At 52.4% G+C, this 19,557-nt stretch overlaps 1 protein-coding gene across 13 annotated transcripts in view; it reads right to left on the reverse strand.

The window, feature by feature from the left end:
- AFAP1L2 (actin filament associated protein 1 like 2) overlaps positions 1-18,883 on the reverse strand; it is a 97,633-nt gene extending 78,750 nt beyond the window's left edge. The window contains exons 1-2 of one of the 13 annotated variants that reach the window (XM_027063147.2): positions 18,276-18,876; positions 12,351-12,404 (exon numbers count right to left, since the gene is read on the reverse strand). In XM_027063147.2, the coding sequence (XP_026918948.1) occupies positions 12,351-12,404; positions 18,276-18,291 (70 nt within the window). In that variant the 5' untranslated portion in view covers positions 18,292-18,876. Of the gene's footprint in view, positions 1-12,350; positions 12,405-17,722; positions 18,182-18,275 lie in introns of those variants that run through there. The other 12 variants (XM_027063145.2, XM_027063151.2, XM_027063149.2 and 9 more) reach the window with 12 other exon arrangements.
- Positions 18,884-19,557: the final 674 nt, after the last annotated feature.

Genomic DNA, 19,557 nt, shown 5'->3' on the forward strand with positions numbered 1-19,557 from the left:
GGGCAGCAGAATGTGCTCTAGAGTCCAGCGGAGCTGGGTTTGCATCCCACCGCATTGGCGGTGAACTTGTGCTTGGGCTGCCTCTGGCCTCGAAGTCTGGCTTCCATTTCCTCCATCCACAGAATGAGGAGAATAATATTTACTGCTGGATTCCTGCCTCCCCACCCCCACACCCAGTGCTGGTTCTGCAGGCCTGGAATAAGATGAAAGTGTCTGATGGAAAAGCTCTGGGAAGCCTCTTATTAACATTCTTAGCTCAGCCTAGCTCAGGGGAACGAGTCCCTGCATTCCAGGGGACTTCTCCCCCGGGGAAGCAATGTCAAGAATGTCACTGCAAGATTCTAAGAGGGTTTTCCAGTCAGAACCCCCCCCCCCAGGTATTCAGCCACCCCAGGGAGGCTACAGGTGCCTGGTGGAGGGTGAGAGCTGGTACCCACAAGGTCTTTAGGGATTAAGAAGTCTTCAGGGACCCCGGAGTCTCTAGGGATTGAGTCGGATGGTGAGAATAAAATGCCCAGGGAGGGATGCTGCAGCTGGGCCCAGAACACAGTCACTATTAAACATGGGCAGCAAAGCTTACCCTTGGCGCAGAGTCTGAAAACCCACCTTCTGGGAGAAACAACTTCCTACTCGGTGGCTGTGTGACAGTTCCATTCATAGGCTCAGGCCCTCAGTCACCCCAGGAGGAGAAGGGCTGTCACAACGCTTCTGGAAACACAACTCTCCGGGATATTTGCAAAGGTAAAAGAATGGCACATATGTTGAAATAAAAAGTAAAAGGTAGCAGCATTACTGTCGTTAATAATCACTCTTGATTCATGATGATGCACGTAATATCGGGCAGACAGCAGCTCAGGGCAGGGAAGATGAAGAGAGTCAGGGTACGTGAGTTGCGGGAGGCGGGGGGTGGGGGTGGGTCTCTTCCCCAAACAGAGGTAGTGCAGGAAGCCAGGAGAGGGAAGACAAGTATGGCCCAAGAAGCCCAGCCCTTGCCAGGCAGCAGCTGCCCAGAGGCTAGGACTTCCTTGGGCCCACGGGGACCCCACTGTATTGGGGCGTAGCAGCCTGGGATGATTCAGCTAAATACACCTAGCAGCGAGTGTCTCTGAATAGATGTTCTACAGGCCGTGTAGGCACTAGTCCTGGGACACAGAGGGCTCACCATCCTCTGCAGGTTGGGGTGGGCACTCTGGAGTGGAAGGGTCCACCGCCTGCAGGGGTGAAATGAACTTCACCAGCCCGACCGAATCTCTTCCTGGGACTTCAGTTGACTGCGACCCTGCATCTAATTGCTCATCTCATCAGCTACATTCAGACATGATTCCACCCAACTCTGGGCTCCCATGGCCGACAGAGCCTGCCTTCCGGCCATGAGTACCTCTGCATTGAAAATTAAGAACAGCAACGACGAGGGGAGCACTGTGGCCTTCCCTTCATCTGCGATGCGATTCCCAACCCAACACTGAAACAATCACCTTTTACACATGTCCACTTGTTTGCCTAGCTTTTCACTGATTCGCCCAACAAGCGGGGGACGTGCGTAGAGCAGGGACTATTCTAGATGTGGATGGCTGAGGTGACCGAGGACTCATGAGGCACGGTGTTCTCACACTAACGGGTTCAGCAACAGGAAACAGCCCTTCACGAATTGGCTTCCCCTCCCCACACAGCCTTCGTGGCGGTATGAACGAAAGTGAAGGTTTAAGGCCTCAGAATCAACATGGCAGACCGTGGGCAAACTCAATGTCTTGTCTCACGACTACCTACCACCAATCACTAGCACTGCGGCTGTGTGTGCTGCTACTGAGAAACGAGATTTCCCTCAACCCTTACAAACCTCCCAGGAAGAGGGTAATGAGCCCCTTTCAGACAAAGAAACAGATACCCGGAAGCAGTGATTGCCCAAGGTCACAGGTATCCAAACCCGATATGAACCGGTTCTTCATAAACCCTACAACTTTCACCATTATATTCCTTATAGTCCGAACAGTGAAGGAGGAAAATACTCAGTCCCTCTTGAAGGAAGAAGCAATTCAGAGACACCGGGTGGTTCAAAAGTCCTTCCCTGCCTTTGCCCGGTGGGAAAGAGGTGGGACCATCATTTGGGATCCTCAGGCTATTATCCTACCCCTTCCCCTCCATGAGCTATGGGTCTGCGGGCTTGCCCCATGCCCAATCCCACCCTCAGAACCCTGTAAAGTGTGGAAAACTCCAGTAGGCCTGTACCTTCAACCTCTTCAGAGAAGTGCGAGGGAGAATATTCTTTTAGGATGTGTTTGGTTTTTTCCTATGGACAAGAGACTGGAACCCAAAGTAGTCCACATGGTGGTAAACCACTCATCTGGAAGAGGCTGTGGTCACTTGGCCGGGTCCCTGGGAAGCAAGATGTACCTGTGTGTGAAGTGCTCAGGGAATAAGACCCAAACTCCCAGGCACAACCCAGGCCTCCCACCCCATCTCTCCCCACCCCTCCCCATCTCTGGCTTCACCTTTGCACTTGCTGGTGCCTTGGCCTGGAGCTCCCAACCCCGGTTCTCCACTCAGCAGGCTCCTTCTCTTCATTAGGGTCTCAAGTCCAATATCATCTCCTCAGACAGACTCTTCATGAGCACCTGTCTAATACGGGGACCACACCCGCCTCTGAATTACTCCCACAACATCCTGTGTGTGTTTTTCATGTTACTTACAACTACCTGAAATTATCCTTTTTTTTTTTTAGAACTATCATTGCTTACTTGTGGTCTGCTTCCCTCCCCTGGAATGGGAGATCCATTAGGACAGCAGTCGCAAGAATAGTGCACCCAGCTTGATCTCAACACCTAGGCAATACCTAACACATAGCAAAGCTGAAGAAAGCGCTTGTTGTGTGAGTATTTGGAAATTCTCCCATGCTGAGGGGCTACTGAAGGATGTGAGCAAGTTCACTGCAAAATCACAAATCCTTTGAACTGGAAAGGACCCTGGGGGTGACGCTTGAACTTCACAGAAATGAAGATCTTTATTGCTCCATCACCCAGGCGTCAACATTCCAGTGGACCCAGGAATTGAGAAGGCAGGTCTGGAGATGTGGGGCAGAAACTGACCAGTCAGTACACGGACAGGTGGGATAAAGAAAGAGAGGTCAGTAACTGAGTCTAAGCATGAGAAACAACAGTGAGAAAACAGTCAAAACCAGCCGAGCCAACCTTAGGGGTTTTTCCATTTCCTGAAAACCTTTAGTTCTTGGCTTTACACACAGTCGGATTTGCTGCCCACCTGCTGAGCCACGAGGGAAAGAGTTCGCCCTTCTGCCCACGCTGACAAGACCCCGGGCAGCTCTGGGTCCTGCCTCCTGGCCCAGCAGCTTCACAGAACATACCACTGGGCAAAGCGAAAACAGGTGGTACACTATTCCTGGTCCAAACGGCTCTTTACTGCATCAACCCTTGAATCTCAAAAAGACAAACAAACAAAAACCACCACCATTATTTCAAGCAGAAATAGAGATGGAACAAACAATGTTAGAGGCCAACTGTACCCAGATCAAACGGACCCAGGGTGGGACAGGCACTTTATCGTCTTCGGGTGCACCTATTTGGAGTGAATATTCCCATCTCCTGGGTGGAGAGTAGCAAAACTGAACTGCTGCACAGATCTAGTAACTTCATTTCCAACCAATCAGGTCCTAGGTGGAAAAACCCAATTCCAAAGCATTCTACTCAATCTGATAAACCTCTGGCCAGAAGCTCTTGGCCATGACCTGTACTCAGCAGCAAGGACCCAAAGGTGACTCCAGGTGTTCAGTCGCTGGAGACGACTAAAGAACTACTCAACTATCAGAAGCCAGCTCTACTGCCCCACGCTTATGTGGGGGTGGGTTACAAGCATCCCCGCCCCTCATGACAATGGCAAGTTGCTAATTACCATGACGGTTCTGATCAAAGGTAAGCTTTGGAGTCAAACGTAAGGGTGGCTGTTGTAAGGGTGGCTGTTATAACAACCTCGGGGGCAAAGGATCTTGAACAACCCAACAATCAATAAGGAAAATGACTTCCCCATTGACTCCTCCACATGGGGTGGGTATGGCGGAGAGAAGTCCCTGTCCCCTCTTTCCAGAGGACACCGACTGACGTTCCGGTGTTACCCTGGCAATGCCACGTTCTGCTCCAACTCAGATTTGTAGGCTTCTGGTATCAATAACACGCCAGAAGCAAACTGTTACAAATTCCCTTTCATGCCCATATCCCATTCTTCACTCCCCAAGATGAACTTTCTCGTATGTATCTTTCTGCTTGTATGTGTATGTGTTCCTGTTTAATGCATACGGCTGTGTGAATGTTTACTGGCTGTCAATGCGACTGTCAGATGACCTATTCTGCTTCTTACCTTTCACTTAGCGCTAGGTCTTAAAGATACATCTACGGTGCCGGATCGACATCTAATCCACTGCTTCTACCGCTGGGTAATTTCTCTAGGGTTCCTGCCCTCATCATTCGCCTGTTCATTCTCCCCAGAGACACTGAAACTGCTTCCCATTCTCCACCGGCACAAATAATGCTGCAAAGATCACCTTCAGACCCTCCCTGTGTGGACCCGCTCGGAAATTCCAGCGTGTTCTGAGAACCCTAGGTAGCCTGCAGCCTCACACTCCTGCCAGTTTCCCGGGTGGTCATGCGGATTGTCCCTGACGACTAAAGGAGCCCAAGCACTCCTTCAGATGCGCGTTTGCTTTGTGGAGGCTCCTTCACCCGCAACCTGCCATTCGTAGCCTTTACTTGTCTTTATTTCCATTGCAGTGTCTGCCTTTTTCCGGTTGATCTGCAGGAGTTGGTTGTATGTTCTAAATGTTAGCCCCTGGCAGGTTTTAGACACTGTCCGTCTCTCTCTCCTCTTTGCCAGCTGCATTAACTTTGTCCAGGATGTCCACTAAGGAACAGAAGCCCTTAACTTCGATGTAATCAAAACTCTGACAGGGGTGCCTGGGGGGGCTCAGCTGGTTAAGCGTCCGACTTCAGCTCAGGTCATGATCTCACACTCCGTGAGTTCGAGGCCCGCATCGGGCTCTGTGCTGACAGCTCGGAGCCTGGATCCTGCTTCGGATTCTGTGTCTCCCTCTCTCTCTCCGCCCCACCCCCACTCTCTCTCCTTCAAGAATAAACATCAAACAAAAATCTTAAAACAAACAAAAAAAAGAGCGGGGAAAAAAACTCTCCGAAAACTTGAGGACAGCAGCCATTTCTCAATCACACAATTCCAGTTTCTTGAACACTCACAGTATATATACCACCCATGGGGTGAGGTGCTGTGGACACAAAGAGGAACAAAGGCTTTGACCCTTATAGAGTGTACAGCCTCCTGGGAATATAGACTTCTTGTCAACTATAGCATGGACACAAGGGCAATGGCAGGGGTACAGGTACAGTGAGCAATTAAAGTCTTCAGGGTAAAGGCTGAGCGAGCCTTGACAGATAAGCTTGGCAGGCAGCCCTGAGGGGAGGACATCCAGGCCAACAGAACAGCAAAAGCACGAGTCCAATTTGGAAAACCACAAGGAATTCAGGAAGGGGTGAGGGGCAGCGGGGGGGTGGGGGGCACACGACAAAGTGAGAATGGCCACAGAGGCTAGACAAACAGGAAGAGCCATGAAAAGAAGGAGCTCGGATTCTCTCCAGGGCAGTACAGGGGACAGCACCTCTCTCTCTCCCCGCAGCCGGTGACAGAGTGCCTTAGACACCATCTGCACTCAAAAGGGCAGGGTTCAGGGGCCTTAAGAAATCTGGGTCCACCTTCGCTACAGCAGCAATGTACTGAAATCTCAGAGAAACCCAAAGGCGGAATATTCTAGGAAGAAAAGTGTTCGTGAGCACCCAAGTTAAACTACCAAGGCGGACAAGAGACATCCACAGGACAGGTCCGGACCGTCCCGGATGAACTGAGGCCTTCCCTCCCTGGCCTCAGCTGGAAGCTGTTCCCGCTGCTGTTCTTGCCTTGACGAAAGTTCTCAGCCACGAAATTCCCCAACTGCCAAGTGTCCTTGTGCCGGAAATGTACCACGTAAAGTCATTAGTGACACAGCGGAATCTTACCCAAGACCCCGCCAGGACCTCTGCCAGCCAGCTGTTTCCTCTTGAATCTAAACCATTTTCACACTCAGTGATGGTAAATTTTTTAAGGGGGAAAAAAAAGCCATTTGTGGGGAATATTTTGTTCCAAGCTAGGTAACTGCCCTTATTTTTTCCAGCCGGGGGAGAAATCTATACGCACAGACACATGGCAGCCGAGTATGAAGGCAGAGAAGGGTTGTTGTGTGAGGTACAGTGAGGGAAGGGGTTAAAGGCATGGGGGCGGGGGGAGCAAGGTCAAGGTGTCAGGGCTGAATGAGCCTTGACAGATAAGCTTGGAGTCTAGAAATCACTCCACCCTAACAGTCTCTTGGCACTCTTGCTTTCTCTCTCCTGGCTGCCTCAGCCTCCCCAGGGCAGAAAAATACATCCTATTGGAAACCAGCAATCTTACCCTTGGAGGAGGGCTTTAATAGCTTTAGGAAATGACAAGAAAATGGGGCTGATTGTCACTTGACATCCCCTCTCTGCTGACACAAACACACACACGCACGTCCCTCTCACGTCTGCTGTTTGTGAAGGGAAGGCACTTATTAGCTTCCTCCCCCTTCACCATGGCCCTACCAGTTACATATATCTCAGGCCATAAGGATGTAAGGGGCGGAGGAAGCCAGACCCCAAGATCAGGGTCCCCTATCTTCCTCCAACCCACCAAAGGGGTCCTCCACCACCACCCGTGAGACCACTTTTGCTCTGAGACAACTCCCAACCCTGTTGTTACGGAAAGATAATCAAGTGCCTAAAGCCATCTACACACTCTAGAGGTCCGCTGCTTAGGACAAGAGGCCCCTGCCCGCCAGCTGCTATGCCCGTGTCAGGAGTCCAGCCACACTGGAGAAGTGAACTGAGGCAGAGAGTGACCCGTGCACACACTCGCGCCTGATCCCCACAGAGTGTGGGCTGCTGGGGTGCTGTCACAGTCAACATCTGGATACCTCTCTGCAAACTTGAATGCACCGGGGCCCTTACCTTGGGGTCAGAGGAGAAAAAAACCCGCGCACCAAGAGATCCACCAATCAACCAGAGTCCCAAAGACTCACTCAGCCCGAGTGGAGACGTGGAGGGTGAGGGCACGGGAGGGAGTTGTGCTTCAGAGGTATCTGATCTCAACGGCCGTAGATTAAATTCTCTGAGAACAAGACGGCCTTTCCCCACTCTCAAGGGAACCAGTGCGTGGCCAGCCGGGAGCGACACCTGGATCCCATAACTCTTGGGGATGTGCTCCCAGCCTGAACTGTTTACAATTACACACACCAAACCAACATCAGCTGGGCGGGGAATGGACGCCTGCCCACAGAGAAGCCAGGAGGTCAATGGGAAAAAATGATCGTAGTCAATGCTGAGCCTTCATGTTTGGACCCTTTATCCAAACTGCCGCGATGTTCTCATGCCCCCGCCCTGTGCAGACACCAGGGCCTCCTCTGATCCTCATTTCCAGGGAGCTTGGGGTGGCAGTGGGAGGAGCCCCCACCCCTTGGAGGTTAGCCGAACACAGGGCTATTTAAGGACCCACAGAGGGAGGATAAGAATGTTCTTTCCCGGGAATCCTAGTCACCGTGACGCTAACGTGCACTCGGCCAGGTGGGATGGCTGGCAAGATCCCAGGGTTAGCAAATGCCTTGGAGAAGGTGGCCTCTTTGCATTAGGCCATATGGAATGACACTTCCTAGGGCCTGATGAAACACCAGGGGCTATGCTGAACAGATTTTCACTTTGGCTTCCTCGTCCAGGAAGGAATGAGATGCTCTTTGGCAGACAGCAAGCCCCACTTTCCCTACCCTGGCTCTGAGGTCATCAGCTCCCCCTGGGGAAGCCCAGGATTCTAGCCACGGCTACTTGAAATGAAAGCCCGACACTACTAGAGACCTGGGGTCAAGGGGAGGCTCGTTCTTTCTGGATCTTTCTGGCCTCAGGTTCTCAGGGGGAATCCCTTTTCTAAACTCAAGACTCAGGAGACCTGAACGGAATCGTCAGGAAAAAAAGAAAGTGGCAGAAAGTCAAGAGGAGAGAATGCGGGTATGAAAGAAGATGGCGGGGTGGGGAGGCGAAAAGAGAGAGAGAGAGAGAAAGAGAGAGAGAGAAGGCTGCATGTCCAGGTGCAGGAGCAAGCCTGAGTGCAGCACCCAAGAGGGGTCTCGGAGCACCAAACACTCACACTTGCCCTTGATGGTTCTGTCATTAACCCGACCCACTCTGTCACAGGCTGACTTCCAGGGCATCTGGGATACACGGACCTGAACTTCAATGGGCTTCCATGGTCGCCAGTGGCACACGCGCCTCACCTAGCTCAAGTACCTGCAGTGGCTCTCTCGGGAGATCCTCGAGAGCTCCAGACACCAGGAGATGTCACAGTCCAGCTATACTGCAGACAACTGTACTCGACCCTCGCATACGCCATGATCCTCAGCCGCAATCCCAGAGGTACCGACTACAGGGACCCCACCTCTAAAACCTGCTAGAAGACGCACAATCCAACTCTACCATGACTATCATGGACCAGCCGCACTGCATTAGGCATCCGAGCAGCAGGGGTGAGGTTGTCGGGTACTTGCCATTTCAACCCAAGATCTGGCACGTCAACACCCTTTAGTCCCTCCCACTTGTACTAGAGAGGATGCCATAAAAGGCCAGACAATACAAAGGGCAGTAGGGTGGTGACCATCTCAAGCTCATAAGGAGCCTGGGATTGTAACTGAGAACATTCACCCCTTGTGGACCCAACACCATAGAGATGAAGAGTTGTCCCTTACTAACTACCACCCAATAGGTCTAACTTACCACCCAATAGGTCCCAACCCCGATATCAAGGATCCCAAGCACCCCAGCAGAGTTCCTTCCAAAAGGACCATATTTGAATTTTAGTAAATCAGCTCAGTATGTTCCAGGACTGTGGGTATTAAATAAGTCAGTGAAATCTCCAAACAATAAGCTCATTCAACACAATCTCTTTTTCTCCCCCCATCTGGGGACTTGAATATAGTCAACATGAATAAATCCTGTTGTGTAAAAACTGGGGGAGAAAAAAAAAAAACAACGAGGGTGGAGGATGGAAGGAAATGGCAGGATTCCCACTTGCTGGTCTAACAGGGAGGCTAAGAGAGTCCCCACAACCCAAAAGGATGCTAGCGTGCCGGGGGAGCCCTGGGGAGATGGCAGTTAACAGTCTGCAGTCCAGGTAAGGAAGTTATCTGGGATTTCCCCACCCATGCATTCCCAGGTTCTCCTCTGCAGCCTTCCCATTCGTGTACTCAAACTAGAAGTGAGCCCTTCGGCTGCCCCAAATCTAGCCCCTTCCTAGACGGACCGGCCATAAGCCAGGCCTGACCCTGTATCAGGGATGTTTCACTTCAAATATGTACAAAAGTTATTTCCTGCCTCTTCCCCTCCCCCTCCAGTGACCCCCAACAAAGTCAAGACAATTAGAACTAAGGACTGCCCCCCAAATTCTTCCTGAATACCCCAAGAACAGGTGGAACAGAACTCCCTTTGCACAGGCCGAGTGGCTTGGGTAGATTTGTGAGAAAGAGTTGCATGTGTGAAGTTCTCCTGTGTAATTCATGGTTGAAAGTGATCTACGCCCATATGGTCCTTGCGGATGGAAGTTCTATAGCCTTTCAACACACCGCACTTAAGAAAGATGAGAAGACACGGGTTCAGTTACCCAAGTCCTAGATCCAGACACAGTTCACCTGAAGAACAAGCCAGTTCACATTTTTGATTAAAAAAAAAAAAAAAGGCAACCATCACAATCTTCAGATTCCGTTAGGACCCCCAGAGTAATAGTCTTCCATTGTTGTGGTATTCCGCACCCCCTCTCCTGGACTGGGGCAGGAAGGGCTGGTGACACCTGCTCTTCCTATAGGAGGCTTTCCCCCGTCTGGAATCATCTGGGACTAGGTGCATTATTTTGCTAAATCATGGGTTCTCCCTGCCTCAAAATCGTCCCTCGCTAGCACGGGCAAGCAGGACTTCCAAAATCAAAAAGTCAGCCAGGAAGTAATTATGGTGCAGACTTGGGTACTCCAATTCCAATTCAAGCACTTTATTGGTGAGGGACGGAAAAAAAAGGACTTTCAGAAAGGGTGCCCAATTCAATACATTAGATCCATGTGTGTAGCAACAGAGTTCCCAGGGTGGAAGCCTGGAGCTAATGCTTCACTATTCCATGACCCTCTTGGGCTCGTCTGCTGCCTGGGTTTTAGGAAAACTGCTTTTCCTTTTCGCTAACTAGAGGGAGATCCCCCACCCTCGCGCCGTCTGCGCCAGATGGAAAAGTCTCTTGCATTTAGGATGCTGTCAAGCAGTCCATCCTTTTCGTCTCCTACCAAAATTCTTCACCCCTTCTGCTGTCCCTCCCTCCAGATTGCCGCGGCCATGAAAACACGGAGACCTCGGCTTCTGTTCACCTCCCGTGATGGCCCAGGGGGCACTCAACAGAGCCTCTGTCTCGTACCACAGCATCGTGAAGCACTAGGGTTTGTTTTACAGTCGGCTTCCTGAAGGTGTCATTTACACACGGGAGAAAAAAAAAAAAATTGTCCCGCTAACTGCACAGGTCTGAGTTTTCACAAACGCCCGGAGCTGTGGACTCTCTACCACCGTAAAGATTTGAAACGTAAAGATTTCTACCATTCCAAAAATTTCCCACATACCCCTTTGCGGTCAACCCCTCCCCCCTCCCGCGGCCACTACGGACGGGTTTTCTTTCCTGGCAATTTTGCCTTTTCCAGAAAGTCACGTACATGGGATCGTACAGCGCGCAAGACTTTTGAGTCTGGCTTCTTTCACGTAGCACACGGGTATGTACCTTAGGTACGAACTGCTGGGTTTTTAAGCTTTGGACTTTCGCTTTCTTGCCAAAGACATGGAATGATTCGCTGTAGCTTATCTTTGCCATGGAGGAACCAAATTCTGGATTCAGGGCCTTTTAATAAAGCAGAGGCCTGGGAACAGGGTGACCTCCCAGCTCCATCCACCCAGAACGGAGGGGTTTCCTGGGACTTGGGGCTTTCAGCGGCAAAACCAGGCAAGTCCCACGCGAACCAGGAGAGTTGGTCCCTCTCCTTGGGACAGCCACCGCCGAAGGCAGGGCCGCACATACGCCCCGCTCAGAGGCCTCGGCCAGCAGGTTGGTCTCTCTGACGTGACGGCTGACCGACTGTCCTTCTTGGGTTTAACTGCAAGCAGAAGGCCAATGTGCAATCTGCTGGGCTGAGCCCCTGCACAGGGCTCCCGCTCCCACAGGCCTGCAGCTGTCTTTGAAGTCTCCGCGAGGGCTCAAGGAAGTGGGAAGAGAACTCAGGGGTCTGTTCAGAAGACAGCAGAGCCCCGTGGCTGTTGGTGCTGCACCCTCCCCACGCCTCCCTGGAATGTGTGACGCTCACAGAGAGATGGGACGTGAAGGTGCTCTGGGCTCGTTCTCCTTCTGCTCCGGGCCAGTGCAATGCGCCCAGGGTAATGCCGGCTCCTACTTTTTCTACACATTCTCCCTGCTCCTCCCTCGCAGCGGGGTTTTCTTTGTTCGTTGTGAGACTAACCAGGGAGGAGGTGAGAGAGCCACGGCATAGAAAACTAGTATAAAAAGCTTGAAGTATCTAAAGTTTCTTCTACGTAAACTGAGACATCAGAGGAAAGTCAGGCACGGCCGTGATGTGGCTCCACGCACGCATGAAGCTTAAGGAGGCGCAATTCCGTGCCCACCGCCTTTCCAGCCGGTTCGAGAGAAATACACAGATGGTCCTCTCGAAGCAGCTAGGCTCCCTGGGCACCGGTTGAGCATCCCCAACTCAGAGCTCCCAGTAGCTCGGGCAGAGCCGGCTGTGAGGAACGCCCAACACATGCACAAGAAGGCAGGAATCGGTGGGGTCACAACCATGCCACAGAGGTCTTCGGGTGGCTGCTCCCCCAGACTTATTTAACGTTGCCTCTTCTCAAAACGCTTCCCAGCAGCTCTTACAATTCATCCCACCAAGCAGCCTGTGAGGCAGGTTAGTGATCATTATCCTCACTCGTACAGACGAGGGAACAAGGCCCAGAGAGAGGGATTAAGTGACTTGCCCAAGGTCACGCAGCGAGTTAGTGGCAAAGGCCGGGTTAGAATCCCGAGCCCCAGAGCGCCCAGGCCAGAGCTCAGCTCCACAAGACCCCTCGGCCATCGGTCCAGAGCATGGGCAAAGCTAGGTCTGCGCCCTCGGGAGCCCTGGAGGCCAGGTGAGCGGCTGCAGCGGGCACAGGCAGACTCATACTCACAAGCAGAAACCTGCAGGATCCTTCTCTGTACCACCAGACAGCAACACCCCTGTGCTGGAACAGACAGAAATAAGGCTCAAGTCGGGAAAGCCAAGGGCCACCAGGGTGGGCTTATGTCTCCGCCGCTGGAATGCGGCTTTGAGATTTTGCTTCGTAACATGGAAGAATGCGTGTTCCTGTTGCCTGGAATTCATTCATTCACCCACTCCCCAGTTATGTCCCAGGCACCTGTGTGCTGGCCCTGCACCAGGGGCTGGGGGGAGGGACGCTGGGAGGGGAAAGATAAGATCCCTGTCTTGAAGGTGTTCAGTCTAATAGACGAAACAGGCATATAAGACAACATGACATTAATTCATCAAATATTTGCTGGGTGCCTATGATGTACCAGGTGCTAATACGGCTATCCCTCAAGTCATTCAGGAACACAGAGGGAATCAAGGGAGGCTTCCCGGAAGAGGAGGCATGTGGATGAGGTCCCGAAGGTTGAGGAGAGTTTCACTGAGCAACTTGTCCCTTCCGGGCTAAAGGGACACAGATAAGGAAGGGGTCTGAAATGGCTTTGAGTACTTCTTTCTTTTTGTTTTCTGCCAAGACTTTATTTAAACTTAAGTTAGTTAACATATAGTGTAGTATTGGTCTCGGGAGGAGAATTTAGTGATTCATCACTTACACATAACACCCAGTGCTCATCCCAACAAGTGCCCTCCTTCATGCCCACCACCCACTTGGCCCATCCCCCCACCCGTCTCCCCTCCGGAGTACTTCTAGATAAACTCTTGCTGTTCGTAGAACAGGAGTTCCACCCTTTCGAAACTCCGTTCCCAGGGATGTTGTATCCTGCTTGACTTTGAATTGTTGCTTATCTCTTTAGACCTCAGTTGACCTGTCTGTCAAATGGGAGTGAAGAATCCTGTTTGAGAGGGTGGCCCCGGCCTTCCCTAACAATCTCTGGCGAAGCGTTCGCACAAAAGTCCTTGAGAAACAAATTCCTCACGTGGCCAATGGCATTCTCTTTCCCACTGTCTGCTGCTCTCGGCTCTTGCCAGGAAATTGATTTTATTTATAAGAATCACAACCCTACGCTGACCTTTGTTGGGCTACCCACAGTCCCTCCCTCATTTCCCTCTCCGAAAGACACATCCTCCCTCCAAAGATTCCTCAGTGACCACAGAGCAACTAGGACTGAAGAGCGCTCGGAAAGGCAGATGGACAAACACTGGACCCTATTTTCTAGATGGGGAAACTGAGGCCTGGAGAGCTCAGTGACTCATCCAAGGAACCAGAATGCATGGGTCTCCCCATTCCCAAGCCACTGCTTTCTACATGGCACCATGACCACTTCCTGCCTCTGCCTGGGCAGACACGCCACCCTGCCTCAGCTGGGGGGGGGGGGGAGAAAGTCTCCCTTCTCTGAATGGCAGAAGCCTTTAGAGAAACATTTCCCGTCATTAAAGGGGTTTGCAAGAAAACTGGCACAGCTTCCTTAGCTTTGAAGCTTCTTGGCCCCTCCTGGCCCTTTAATTGTGCTTGGATCCAGCCCAGTTCCCAGAGCTCCTACCCCTTCAGAAGAGGGGAAGGGCCCACAGCAGAATTCCCGCCACCCAGCCTGGCCCATCAGCACCACAGGTGACCCCTCAGTATTTCTGTTTCAGACCATTTCATTGCCAAAGCATCAAGGGCTCCCGCACAAAGAGCTTCAAAGTCACAAGGGCTCAGGGTCAAGTGCAACCACGAGCAAACCCCAAGCTTAGGACTGTGCGGTATCACTTGTGAGACTGTTTTGAACCAGTGTTCCCACCGCCTTTCGAGCCTGTAATAGCTTAAGGTGAATTACGTTAGATTTCTGGAGGCATCACAGATTTGGCGAAAGCACATCACATGAGTATGGAGGGTGTATCAGTCTTATTCCCTATGTGCTTTTAATTTTCCAGGTGAAGAAGGGCTATGTATACAATGTACGTATAACTACTTATCTTTTTTCAGTGATTCTCAATTTTGGCTGCACGTCAGAATCCCCTGACGACCTGAGCTGCACGCCTAGATCAACTGAATCAGAATATCTTGAGTGGGGCCTACATATCCCTTTTTTTTTTAAGGTCCCCTGATTGTTCCTAAGGTTAAGAACCACTGCTTTATGCAAAGCTTCAATAGGGAAAAACCTGAGTTCCTAGGCATAAAAAAAAAAAAAAAAAAAAAAAAAGAAAGAAAAAAAAGACACCCAGATGATTCCTCTGAAAGAGACATGAATATTATCAATCCGTCCATCTCTCTTAACTGATTTTTCTTTCCTCAGACCTTCCCTGACCACATATCCCAATTTAAGCTTTCATGTGTTTTTATTTTTTCTTTAATGTTTTTATTTATTTTTGAGACAGAGAGAGACAGAGCATGAGCAGGGGAGGGGCAGAGAGAGGGGGAAGACACAGAATCTGAAGCGGGCTCCAGGAGCTGAGCTGTCAGCACAGAGCCTGACGCGGGGCTCGAACTCACGGAGTGTGAGATCATGACCTGAGCTGAAGTCAGACGCTTAACCGACTGAGCCACCCAGGCGCCCCAAGCTTTTGTGTGGTTTTACTGGCTTGACTCTTCACTGCTCATCCCTACCTTGCGGTACCTTAGGAAACACAGATGCCCTCTCCTGGGAATCAGGTGATCTGACTCAGAAGCAAACAAACAAAAACAGAAAAAGAGCGATTACACCTTCAACCAATGACTGTGATCCAAATTAAAGTGAATAGCTCAAGCGTGACAGCTTGGATCCAAGTATGATGCAAATTCAGGAAGCTTCCTCGGGACGGTTCCAAGTGCAATCCACAGATAGTAGGTCAGTCACATTTGGCCCTGGACACGCTCACCAGCTGGAAGAGCAGTAGAAACCAGAATTCTTGACCACATGCTGTGAGTTCAGCCAATGCCCTCCCCACCCCCCCACCCCCAGCACAGTGATCCAAGGGTGCCCTTATGAGAGTCATAAATATGGAAACATCCAAGGATGGGAGCCTTTTCAAGGGACCCTGTGGATGCTGGCACTGCTTATACAACAGCAACTCTACCAACATTTTTTATGAGAACTCTTATAAAAGCTCCATCTCTGGGAGACACCCCTGCAGAGTCTTCTCACAATCCCTGCCCTTTGCTTTTGCTGGAGAGAGCCATGGCTATCTAAACAAAATGGCTTAGATGGGATGGGGGAAAAGTTTGGAAATGTTTCTGTAAGAGAGGCTGACATTCCAACAACTCTTCAGCTCCAGACCTCCCTTTACATCCTACAAAACAATGGAAAATCAGCCCCGAGTCTAAAAATGACAGGCTAGGGTTGGAGGAGGTACAATAGGTAACACACACGCTAGGGAACACGGAGAACAATTTCTCCCAAGCCAACTGCTTTGTAAGACTTAACAAATGAAAGAAAACACTTTGAGAATCTGGCCACAGCAAGGAGGCATTCTGCCTGTTTGGGAGAGCTCAAAATTGGGAAGTTAGAAACACAGAATGAGGCATTTCAGTGACAAAATTTGAAAGTGTCGTGAGAATTCTTCTTTATAATGTTTATATATTTCAAGAACCCATGTAAATCTTGCTTTTCCATTTAACTTTGTTGTTAAAAAGATACCTAGTCATCCCACAATGATTCAATCTTACCTTAAAGACAAAAACTGCCCTCAATGTCTGATGAGCATGAGACAACTATGGATTCCCGTTAGAGTTGCCCTGGTTAATCTGAGATTTGGCCCACACACGTCATTTTTCAATAAGAGTTCAAAGCACAGGTTAAAAGAACGGGGATTTCTACATCCCTGGGGTGGGGGTGCGGGGGGAATCCCTAAATTCTGCAGCTGAAACGTGTAGTTAGTAAACATATCCGCATTCACTAGTGAGGCCTGAAGACTTTCTCCAGAGTGGAACACTAAAAGATGAGTTGGATTAGCCTATGCAATCCAGATAATTCTCAAATGTTTCCATCCACTTATCACTCTCTGAGTTACTGCAAAATAAGGCAGATACATGTGTTACCAAAAACATAAACACTCTGAACTGGAAACTAAGTGTCCTTCAGTTGGCAAAACCCCCTGATACTCCAGGGTGGGAGCTCCAGGATTTTAAGCTCCCAAGAGAAAGAAGTAACTAAGAAGACTTTCTTAGGTCAAGGGCCAAGTCAAAAGCTATTCATGCAAAAAGCTTCTGATAATAATGGGGCGTTTAGAAAGAAGACCCCAAATGTTATAATATGCCCTAACTTAGGTTACTATGCTAATTTGAGGAAGCAGCTTGCTCCAGGGACCTTCACCCTGCAGCTGGCAACCCTTCATTTCACAATTCAGAAACGGCACGTGCTGAAGTAAGAGGGACCTCAGAGGCCCGACACTTCCAACTCAAGCCCTGAATTCTCTGTGAGGGTCCCTCCCAAAGGGCCGAGGGGAGGGGGGAGGCAGAGTGGGAGAGGGAGTAGCAAACTTCCATTTTACAAAGAGAGGGGCCGTGGCTTCAAGTGTTCTGAGAGTGCATAAGGACGCATTCAGTCATCTCGGCATAAAACTGACGTGATCTCAGCAGAATTTGGGAGAAAAAAAAAACCAAAAAACCAAAAAACCCCACCAGTCCGTTAGAAATGTGATAGAGGCTCCAGGGAGGGTTCACAGACAAGAAACCAAAGGTTGCCCATTAATTTAACCCTGCCCCCCCCCCCAGCCGGCTTCCCGTGGCCTTGGCAAAGACCCTTTCTTTCTGCGTGAGGTGCAGCCTAGAATTTAAATCTTTTACCCCCACCTGTAACCAGGTGACCCAGATTGAGAAAAAAGCAGTGGGAAAAATCAAAAGCTAGGCACGACTAGCTGAGGGAACTAAAGCCGGTCCCAGAAGGTTCCTTTATGTCATGTCAGAAATGAGAAACCACTGGGAATGAGATTCCTTGGGAATCTGAGCATTTTCCTTTATTACCCTTTCCCAGGGGGAAATAAATATAGAAACAGTATTTCCTCTCGCAGGTTTGGCAGGGACGAGTCCAGGGCTGGGAGGTGCAAGAGGCTGAAATGAAAGGCGGGGGGTGTAAGGGGCGTCCGTGGCGTCCCGCTTAAGGGGTAACTCTTTAAGAAAAGCTCTTTAATCCTTGGCTTCTAGACTCCAGCCTCGGGGCTCCGAGCACTGGTGCGAGCCGGGCTGCGGGCACGACCCGGGCCGTCCCGCCCATCAGGGTTTGGCCAAGATCCCCGCCCTCGGCCAAATCCAAAACATGCCCAGCTGCTAAACCCTCTCAGGCCCGGACGCCTCCGCGCGCTCCACCTGCCGGGCATCCCATGCGCCCCCCACCCCCAGCCCCGCACTTCCCCCGACGCCTGGCTGGGGATAGAAACGGCTCGGAGACAGACGGTTACCTGCGCGGCCGAAGGACGGGGAGGGAGTGGAGCTGCGAGCCCACCCCACCGCCCAAGCGCATCCCCGCTCAGGCTCCTCGCTGGGGTCCGCGGGCAGCCCTCCACTCCGGCAGGCGCCCGGGCGAGACGACCCAACGACTTGCTCCTCTGCCCCCAAGCCGCGCGGCGCCGTTGCCAATTCACTCGGGGCCTCCTTGGCCCCGGCATCTTTCCCGGGCGGCCGGGACTGGAGAGGTGGGTCGCCAAGCGCACCCTCGCTCCTCCAACAGGTGAAAGGCCTCGCCACGCCGACCCCGCCCTCCGCGCCGGGGAGGGTCCGAGAGCCCCGGCCGCGGCCACCGCCTAGGAGGCCCCTCTCGGGACCCGCGGCGCCGCCGTCGCCCGGGTCTCCGGCCCAGGTTCGGGCTGGACGGGCGCAGCCGGCTCTGCCCACCTGAGTCCCGGCGGGAAGCGAGGCGCCAGCGGCGCAGCCCCACCGCCCCCCCCCCCCCCAGCCCTCCTCGCGGCGCGACAGTGGAGTGCGTGCGCGCCGCGCCGGGACCCGCGCCCTCACCTTTGTACCGCTCCATCGGGGCCCCGGCGTGCGCTCCCGGCCGCTGGGCTCCGGCGCTGCGCTGTCGGCGCTCGGCTCCGCGCCCGGGCCGCCGCGCTGGCCCCTCCCCGTGAGGTCACGCTCGCCGCCGGACCTCCTGGCGCTCGGACCCCGTCCCCGCCCGGCGCGCCGCCCCCGCGGGGGAACTCCGCCGCCGAGCCCCCGCAGCGCCCAGGTCCGTGCGCGCCCCGGGCCCTGCTTCCCGCCCGCGGCCGCCCGGCAGTTCCTTCTCGTCCGGGACCCGGGGGCGGCGGCAGGGCGCAAGACTCGGCTGTGCCCAAACCCTGGGAGAGGTTCTGGCGAGCCCGAGGGGCGGGCTGGGGCGGGCCTACGAGAGCCGTTCTTCCAACCGCGGGGCTGCAAACCCACTGCCCGGAGGAGGAGACCGAGGTCGAACCCCGGAGGCAGAGGCGTGCCTAGAGCGCCTCGCTCTTGACCGCGGGGCCGGCGCGCTAAAGCCTCGGCTTCCTCGAGGGGCGACCGGCGCATGGGGGTGGGGACACCCGAGCCCTGTCCCCGCGCCTGTCTCCCCCCGGTTCTTGGAGAATCGCTTCAACCCTCTAGCAACCTCCCCGGGCAGCCGCTGCCGGTCGCGCACACAGGAGGGCGTCTGAAAATGCCTTCTTGCCGCCTTCTACCCGGGGCCCAGGTTTCCCCGGAGCAGTTGTTCCAGACTCTCGTGAGGACTAGAATTCCTAGAGCCGCCTGGACAAGTCCGGGAACACCTGACCGCCCGGGAGGGATGGTATCTGTTGCACAGGCGCTCGTCCACCCGTGGCTCTAACCACCCTGCGCCGCTGCCACCGGGCGCCACACTGCTATCCCTCCAGTCTCTCAACCTCATCTGCACCCAAAGGAGAGCCATGTTCTCCTTTAAACTTCTCGATTTTCTCTTTAAAATCTCAATCACAGTATACGCAGGATGCCTGGAGTTTCAACCTGTCTCCCCCCACTTTCCTGAAGGAACATTAAAAACTATTTGTTGTGGGGGCGCCTGGGTGGCTCAGTTGGTTACGTGTCCAACTTTTGCTCAGGTCATGATCTCACGGTTGGTGGGTTCGAGCCCTGCATCCGCTTCACTGTTGTCAGTGCAGAGCCTGCTTGGGATCCTTTGTCCCCCACCTTTCTCTCTCTGCCCCTCCCCTGCTCATTCTCTCTCTCTCTCTCTCAAAAATAAATAAATAAATGTTAAAAATAATTGTTATTATTTTCAAAAAGATTCCTTAAATCTCAGAACAGAAGA

Source organism: Acinonyx jubatus, chromosome D2 (assembly GCF_027475565.1).
Source record: "Acinonyx jubatus isolate Ajub_Pintada_27869175 chromosome D2, VMU_Ajub_asm_v1.0, whole genome shotgun sequence".
NCBI classification, from domain to species: domain Eukaryota; kingdom Metazoa; phylum Chordata; class Mammalia; order Carnivora; family Felidae; genus Acinonyx; species Acinonyx jubatus.